At 37.2% G+C, this 9,758-nt stretch overlaps 1 protein-coding gene across 1 annotated transcript in view; it reads right to left on the reverse strand.

Moving 5' to 3' along the window:
• Positions 1 to 9,758, reverse strand: part of LOC106881211 (cullin-3) — a 121,075-nt gene that overhangs the window by 62,279 nt on the left and 49,038 nt on the right. Inside the window, exons 9-10 of the mRNA XM_052974905.1 lie at positions 8,237 to 8,407; positions 3,371 to 3,478 (exon numbers count right to left, since the gene is read on the reverse strand). Of these exons, the coding sequence (XP_052830865.1) occupies positions 3,371 to 3,478; positions 8,237 to 8,407 (279 nt within the window). The remainder of the gene's footprint in view (positions 1 to 3,370; positions 3,479 to 8,236; positions 8,408 to 9,758) is intronic.

Consider the following 9,758-nt stretch of genomic DNA (forward strand, 5'->3'; position numbering starts at 1 on the left):
GTCAAGTTGACAGCAAAGTGCAGACAACTGGCATGGTGGATACTGAGGACGTTCCGAACAAGGGATCAAAATGTCATGTAGACTCTATGGAAGACATTTGTTCTGAGCCACCTAAACTATTGCTCTCAGTTGTGGTCACCACACAGTGTCAAGCGGACAGCAGAACTCGACGCAATTCAGCGTCACTATACAAAAAAGATCGCCACAGCCCAACAGATGAACTACAGGGAGCGACTGAAGTCACTAGATCTCTACTCCCTGGAGCGCAGGCTGGAGAGATATGTGATAATATACATATGGAAAATACTGGAAGGACTGGTGCCAAACTTTGGCATCAAGTACTACAAGAATGCCCGCACAGGTTGCCACTGCATCTCACATAAGAACGAGGTACTGCAACAGCCTCGGTTTCAGAGGACCTCAGCTCTTTAATGCCCTGCCAAAACATTTGAGAGACCTGCATGACATGGATATAGAGGTCTTCAAGACAAAACTCGACGCTTTCCTCTCCACGATACCAGACAAACCAAAGGCTCGAAATGAGACACAGTTTAGGGCAGCAATGTCAAATTCTCTTATACTACAGATGTGCCATCAAAACTCGTGATTCGACTATATCAGGTGGAGGAGAAGAGCCATGCAAGGAACGTGAAGAGAGCACAGCATAAAGGCGGAAAATCACGGTGGTGCTCCAGCATGACCACAGCCACTTGGCTGAAACCCATAAATAAATAAACAAATAAATATATATGTATATATATATATATATATATGCACACACACACACATATGTATTCATATATATATACATATATACATAGATATATATATATACACATATATATACATAGATATATATATACACACATATATATACATAGATATATATATACACACATATATACATACATATACATGTATATAAACATATATATACACACACACACACACATATATATATATACATATGGAAACTGAAAGAAGATTGTCGTATGTATGTGTATATTTGTGTGTGTGTGTGTGTGCATGCGTTTTTCACCACAATAATTGCTTGACAAACTGTTTTACTGTGCTTACGTTCCCATAACTTAGTGGTTCAGGAAAAGACTGACAGAATAAGTACTAGGCTTGCAAAGAATAAATGCTGTGGTGGATGTGTTCGAGCAGCAGCCGTGCTCCAGCCTAGCCGTAGTCACATGGCTGAAACAAGTAAAATAATAAAAATAATTATGCTAATTTTATCCCGAGCATGGCTGGGTATCTCTGCTAGTATAAATATATATATATATATATATATACTAGCAGTATAGCCCGGCTTTGCTCGGGATTAAGTTGGGATTATTAAGCTAATCAAGTTCTTTATTTCAAACCAAACTAAGTAACATCGACATGAAAATTGGGCAGAATCAGTGTTGTGTTGCAACTGGAGCGCACGGGTTGGGAGGTTGATCGGCAGAGGTGATCAGGTTACACATGCCAGCCCTTTGAAAACACCACCACCATCATCTAACACCTCTTTGCCCATGGGTTAGGAACTCTTCCAGCAAGGAAAATAGAATGACCAAAAGGGCTCCCGATTCTCTGTGTCAGAAGCAGTTATGTTCAGATCACAACTAAGTCTTAAGTATATATATATATATATATATATATATATGAGAACACGGATGTTACATGAGTAAAACGTTAATGTTCGAAACTGTAGCAGTCCATAGATAATTCTTTATTCTGTATATTTCTCATTTTGTCCTGTTCTGGCGTTTTGCGAAATTTTTCTGGAGAACATTACTTTTCTTTGTGGTTGGGTTGTTGATGACCTCTTTCTAGCATATTGGATGTCCACCTAGTGGTCATCCTTTATACACGTGTAATACAATTTTTTCTGAATTTTCTGATTTTTTAATATGCTAGGCCACTTGGTTTTAAATTGAATTAATATTCAATTTACCACCCTATCTATATAAATATATATATATATATATGGGCAACATACACACACACATGCAGGTACACCAATTGCATACATATTTTTGGTACGCATACATGTTCGTATGTGTGTGTTGCTCGTATATCAACAAAACACTTTTTTCCTTGATGGAATAAACCCCCAAAAAACAAGAAGTCTAAAAAATGTGAGCGTCGCTAGAAGGGGACTTAGCTCCTGTTTTTTTGTAAACAATCAAAGCTTTCTCCGACTGGAAAATTGTTAAAAGTTATGGTTGAAATCTATTCTTACAGCTATGCGTGGGTGCCTCAGAGAAAAAGTTGACGAAAATGCAGATAGGGTCATGACGAATGTCCTCCTAAAATTGGAGCAATATGCGTGCTAATTTGTGGACGTGCATAAATTATATTCACGTACACTCACACATCTTGGCTTTTATAGATATGGATATATATCATAATTCTTTTCCTCGCTGTTAGTAACTTAGCAATGTATGTTACATTCTGCCTGTTTGTCACCACTCATAGTTGGATCAAGCTACCACATGAGTTAGTCATATCTCTCCAGATCATTATTAGAGAGTTGTTTAACTTAAAGGAAAAATTGTACTTTGTAAGTTACTGCATTTGTGAATCACAAGTTTGCTCATGTGTTCCTGGCTAACAGTTTGTATATCACAAGTTCTGTCTTTAGCACATTCATATTTCTTTTCCAATTATATACATATACGTATATGATATTCTTTTATAAACAAATATACACATTCATTTATACTCCGTATATAATTGGAAAATAAATATGAATATGCTAAAGCCAGAACTTGTGATATATAATCTGTTAGCCAGGAACACATGAGCAAACTTGCGATTATTGTATTAATATTTAATAAAGCAAATCAATTGTTGCTTGATCCACTCTGATCATAAACAGCTGTTAATGACAGGTATATCTGAACAGAAATTGATCCAACTGCACATGAAACTTCATAAATAATTTTTCACCAAAAATCTGTAAGTAATGTATGCACCAGAAAGTATTGTTGCATTTTATATGTTGCTCTGCATTGAATAATGCTTTCAGTGTAATCTATTTCATAGAAAAGGGAATTATTTTTTAAATATAAAATTGTTGTAGATGATGCTTTCTCTGCGGAATATCCACAGGTTGAGTTAGTTTTAATATAGTTTTTCTACACACTCTGATTTGTATTAAAAGAGGTGTGAAAACCATCACCCCAGTTACACATACTCTCATACACTAGCTTACCTACAATACATCAATACATGTGATATATGTAGTTGGGTAGACTCTCATTTTACTAATCAATGCACAGAAAAATAAATGGAGTAATTACTAAAGCTAGTGATGGAAACCACCTCCCAAATGCTTAAACAAGAAAACATGCCAAACTATCAATATTTTACTTACACCTGACTGTTGCAAAAAACTTTTAAATTCTTCCATTGTACTGTTAGAGACTGTCATATCTTTAAACATTCCTTCTAATTTAGAAGTGAACTGGCAACCACATTCCGTCTGAAATAAAACAATGATATTAAATGCACAATGTGATGTGGCAGATAACCAAGAAAAATTTTATACAAGGTGTAGATGGTTTCATTCACAATTTTCAATTGCTAATTTTACACATTTTTTTTACTTTCATTGTCTGTCTTTCTCTTAAAAACAGTAATCATTTTTGCTTTATTTTCTTTTTGCAGAATAATTCACTATGGAAAAGTTTAACCCCCCCCCCCCCATTTGTGGTATAGGCATGAAGTCCTCCTTGGAATCAGCACCAGAAGGACAAACAAGATTTCAGACTTCTTCAAAATCAGCAGAAGGATGGTGGAAAAGGTCAAAAAGGGACTGAAAGATTCAGAATTCGACTATGAGGCTACAGAGAGGAAAACCTATGACTGATGATGTGACACCATCACAACACCAGAATTCGTTGCTGAAATCCAGGAGGTCATCAACAATGATCTTAGCAAGTTGACACATGCCATTGCAGAGGAGAAAGGTGTGGATGAAAAGCTCATCAGGATGGTGGTACATGAGGACATTTGTTACTTTTTATACAAGATGAGCAAGCAGCAATTTCTGTCCAAGGTGATGCAGGGAAAGCGACTCAAGCACACCAAAAATCTAATCAACAAGTTAAATCACTCACTGGAGCGAAACATACTGTTGTTCTTCTCCAACAAAAAGAATTTCTACCAAGACCAGAACTCTACCAACTCCCAGAACAACATGTGGCTTGCTGTCTCACCCAAGGACATGCTCAGTCATGCAGACGAAATTTCCAATAACAATCATGGTCTTTGGACTGAACACCAAAGGCTGTGTTCTGAGCGAGGTGGTGAAGCCCTGGACTGACTGGTGAGCTGCAGGGAGGCAATACATGTGGCAACAAGACTCTGTACATTGCCACACCAGCAGGAAGACTCAGGCCTGGCTGTAGTAGAATTTCTTTGATCACACAACACCAAATATTTGGCCTCCCAACTTGCATGACTGCAACCTCCTTGATTTCTTTTTGTGAGGTGCAGTGGAATGTAACACCAATGAATCCAGCTGCAACATGAAAATGGACTGAGGGGCAGAATTACCAGAGCTATCAGGGGACTAAAGCAAGAAGCAGTGACGAAGGCCTGTGGCTGGTTCCAACGTCACCTAGAGGCTCTCATCAAATGAGATTGACAGAACATGTCATGCAGACAAACACACAAAGTGTGAAGAATCATCATCATCATTTAATGTTCGTTGTCCATGCTGGGTTTGACTAGAACTGGCAAGCGGCACCAGACTCCAGTCTGATTTGGCATGGTTTCTACAGCTGGATGCCCTTCCTAACACCAACCACTTTATAGCATGTGCTGGGTGCTTTTATGGATGTTGCATGGGTGCTTTTTTGTGGCACCACCACAAGTGCTCTACACCACCAGAAGGATCGGTCTTAACACACCTGCTGTGGAGTATGGGTTTTCTTTAGTATAGCAAGATGCCAGGCATCTCAGTCCTTTGTCATCTCACCTGAAAGGTTCAGCATCCTGAGGTCATCCTTCAGTACTTCATCCCATGTCTTTCTGGGTCTCCCACTTCCATATGTTCCATCCACTTTAAGAGATTGGCACTTCTTTATGGAGCTGTCAGCATCCATAAAGGCCACATGATCAAACCAGTGCAGTCTTCTTTCTTGTACACAGCAACCAATTTCTCTTATGCCTAACTCCTCTCTCAATGCACTAGCGCTCTGTCGAATATGTACACTTACATTACACATCCAGTGGAGCATACTAGCTTCATTCCTTTCTAACCTTAGCATTCAGGGCCCACATCTCACGATACCATGTAGAATTGCTGTCCGTATACATGCATCATATAATCTTTCTTTCACTTGTAGAGAGAAATCTTTTGTGGCCAACAGCGGTAACAGCTCTCTGCATTTCCTGCATCCTGCTCTTATTCTAGCTATCACACTCTCCGTACATCCTCCCCCACAGCTAGTTTGGTCCCCTAGGTAGCAGAAATTATCTATGACCTCTAATGAGTGACCAAGACATTTCAGAGAATCAATTTCCCGGGTCTCTCTAAAGGTTTTATGGATCCTGTGCATCTTCCACACACAAAAACTATCTTCTCTTACAACCTTCCTATTAACCCACTGTACATCTTGTGTGCCCATAGCTTACACCGTATCTAGTTCCTGCCTACATCTTTCTTACAAATTGAACAAGGCCACCTACTCAAAGGGGGTAGGTTTTTGTCAGTTTTCTTGCTTACTGGGACCTTAGTCTTTGCTAAGTTAGTCTTAAGGTCCTTAGATTCCAGGTTTTGCTTCCACATTTTGAATTTTTCATCTAGTGTTAATATGGAATCTGCTACAAGAGTAAGATCATCAGCATATAGCAGTTCCCAGGGTCTGCTAGTCTTGAATTCCTCTGTTATAGCCTGGAGGACAATGAACTAAGGACTAAGCCTTGATGAATCCCTACTTGTACTCCAAATTCTTCGCTGTACTCATGGTTAACTCTCACCTTAATGAAAGCATCTTTGTACATGGCCTGTACAGCTTTCACCAGCTACTCATCTATCCCTAACCTCATCAGAGCCCACCATATCTCTATTGAAGGCTTTCTCTAAATCAATGAATGCCAGGTTTAATGGTCTATTCTTGGTTAAGTACTTCTCTTGTTGTTGCCTGACTATGAAAATAGCATCAGTAGCACTTCTTCCCCAGACAAAGCCAAACTGCATTTCATCTAGCCTAAAATATATCTCAAAAAATAAAAACACCAGTAATTTTTTCTGAGCAGTTATCATGCAAATGAATACTATCTGCATCATGTAGAAGCAATTTCCAAGGTTACTTTTCGAAATTTCTGTTCAACCATCAGAATATTGAACAAATGCTTTCAGTGAGAAAACAAAATCCTGGATTGCCTCTTTGTAATGTTAGGCAGCTGAGTTGTCAATCCTGTATTCTTCTACTAAATTTTCCCTCTCTTAACTGCAATAATTAACATAAGATCAACCCTTTTCTAGCATATTTCTGTTGAAATACTCTGCCTTTGTTTCAATTAATTTTGAAAATAATGAAGAATTTAGTGAAATAATCTTTTGTCATGATTAAGCTGGGGTTTGGAATAAATTAACCAGAAATTTTGATGGAAGGTTTTAATTTAAATTAATTTAAAACAAGAAATTTCTATCACAGAACCAGGAATGGTAGGTTGGTATTAATCCTTTAGCATTCAGATTACGGTCAAATGTAATGCTTATTTGTTCACATTATTTTGAATTAATCATGCATTATCTTGTAGCCTTGAGATTTTGATGATGAGATTGTTTATTTTTAGAATGATATTGTAGTGTAGGTGTGAAAGGCTGGATCTGGCCAGTTTCAACATAAAACAGACAGAATGCTTGGGCCAGATATGATTGGTTTGAATACTAAAGGGTTAAAAAGTATCCTTTGCTTTTAACTGTTTAATTACTAGTTAACAAAAGTTGACTTTTATTCAAGGAGACTACTTTAGTGAAAGCAGTGACAGCTAAACCTATGAATGACATAGATATTTGAGAAAAAAAATGTTTGGCCTTTGAAAGCCTCTTCTCCTAAGACCTCTAAGAATTGCTTTTCTATTGCATGTCCTGCTTATTATCTCCCAATCACCTCCCCCTTTTTAATTTTACTTTACCATACTGCTTTACTGTACTCTACTGACTAGGGATTTCACTGCACCTATTTGAACGCACAAACACTCCACCTCACTCTCATTCTATTCCTTATCACTCTAGCTCTCCTGTCCCTCCTGAGGCATATGCTTAAGTGACCTCATCAGATATGCTTGTTCTATATATGCTCTACCTATACTCCCACTTAGGCTGATTGGAAAAGTACAGGCAGACATCCATCATTCACCCTTAACATTTATCCACCTCTTATTCATCATGCTCTCGTCCTTCCTATCTTCTTAAGTGCTGGTGCTGTGATAAAATACACCTATTGTACTATATTATGTGTGGAGTTGAGAGGACTCAAATTTGTCGAAAACATGACAATCTACCTAGTGCTGCTGCCATGAAAAGATGTACCCAGTACAATGGTTGGTGTTAGAAAAGGTATCCAGCTGCCGAAACCAAACTAAATATGAAACTCATGAGCAAGATGTAGTCTTCAGACCTATCTAATCCATGCCAGCAAGTTAAGTGCAAAATAAAATGTTACTTAACAAAAATTTTATTGCATATTTTCCCCATGCTTTCTTGTGACTGGAAACATTTTATATCCATTGAAAATAATCAGCATATATTGAGCTACTACTGAACTTTGAGATGGTGTAAAAAAAAAAAAAAAATGCTGAACCCTTTAACATTTAAACCAGCCATATCCGGCCAAAATATTCTACCTGTTCAAAGTTAAAACTGACCAAATCCAACCTCTTACACCTACCCTACAATGTCATTCTAAATATATACAATCACATCATCACAATATTGAAGCTATGGGATAGTGCCCAATAAATTCAAAACAACGTAAATAAATAAGCAATAGACTGGACAAAGAAATCCAAATGCTAAAGGGTTTAAGTGTTAAAATAATTTCAACAGATCCCAAACCCTTTTTTATCTGCTTAAAACCCAGAAATCAGCAAAATACATCTAGCTAAAGGGAAAGTGTAATAAATCTAAATGTCAGTAAAATCCAGAGTTAAAAGAAAAAGAAAATCTGAGAATGTAATAAACTAAATGAAATATATGAAGTAAAAATAAAGTAGAATTATTTACCTTCAGTTTGGAGATCATATTTTTTTCTGAATCATCAGAGACACTTTTATTTAGCAGCAATCGCTTTGCTAAATGTTGTTTATAATATCTTTCAAATACATCTTTCTCTTGTAAGAACCGGAAGAGGACCATGCTTTTATCAAGTACGTTTTCTATTTCTTGTTCAGACATCTAAAATTATAACATTTTTAATGAGGTAATATATTAGAGAATTTTAAAATCTAATATAGTAATCATTTCTGTTTATTTAACAAAAACTCATCAGTAAAAGAGTGGATTTGGTAAAGGATCATTTTGATATAAGCAAGCAGGAGAGAAAACAATTAGAAGTGTCCATGTTACTGTTGCAATGGTATTTATCCACTCTCTTAGGAGTTTTGCTGTTTTATCAAAATCAATTTCTAATAAAATTGATAAGTAGGTTGAAGAAGGTTTGAACTAAAAGTACAAAGCAAACATGATTTAAAGTTATTATAATGTTCAGTGCAAGGCTTTTTTTTTCTTATATACTTCTGATGCTTTAAGTTGTTTAAACCAAAATTCCTCAAAGCATTTTATATTTTTTTTTTACACCACATGATTAACTCATGAAACCATTTAATTTAGTTATACAGTGTGAGAGAAAGTTCTTACTGTGCTTAATCTGAATATAAAAATAATGTCTTCATCTCATTGTTGTGAACCCTCCAGCCTTCATCAGGTGTCTATCATGTTTGGTAACCTTCTTGGGATTTCAAACTGAACTTTATAAAATTCATGGATATTGATTGTTCTCATTCTGTTATGCATACCAAGGAAATTCTATTATTAGTTATTCTCTTATTTATGTAGTTTGCTTATTCTGACTGAATTAGAGCATATATTATTTGACTGAACCAGGGATTAAACATGTGCCAAATTAAACTACTACAATTAACACGTATCGGGGAAAAGCACCACTGATGCTATATTTCTGGTAAGACAGCTGCAGGAGAAATACCTAGCCAAAGATAAGCCTCTCTACCTGGCTTTCGTTGACATGAAAAAGCCTTTGACAGGGTCCCATGATCACTTATCTGGTGGTCAATGAGGAAACTAGGGATAGATGAATGATTAGTGAGAGCTGTGCATGACAGGGATGCTGTCAGTAAGGTGAGGGTTGGCAACGAATAGTGAAGAATTCCGGGTAGAGGTAGGGGTCCACCAAGGTTCAGTCCTCAGCCCTCTCCTATTTATCATAGTCCTCCAGGCAATAGCAGAGGAATTCAAGACAGGATGCCCCTGGGAGCTCCTCTATGCTGATGACCTTGCACTAATTGCTGAGTCACTATCAGAACTAGAGGAGAAGTTTCAGGTGTGGAAGCAAGGACTAGAATCGAAGGGCCTTAGAGTCAACCTAGTTAAAACCAAAGTCCTAATAAATAGGAAGGTAGACAAAACACAAACCCCTTCAGGTAGATGGCCCTAACTCGATTGTAGAAAATGTGTAGGTAGAAACTCTATAAGATGTACCCAGTGTAAGCTATGGACACATAAGAGGCGG

This window comes from Octopus bimaculoides, chromosome 19, assembly GCF_001194135.2.
Source record: "Octopus bimaculoides isolate UCB-OBI-ISO-001 chromosome 19, ASM119413v2, whole genome shotgun sequence".
Lineage (NCBI taxonomy): Eukaryota > Metazoa > Mollusca > Cephalopoda > Octopoda > Octopodidae > Octopus > Octopus bimaculoides.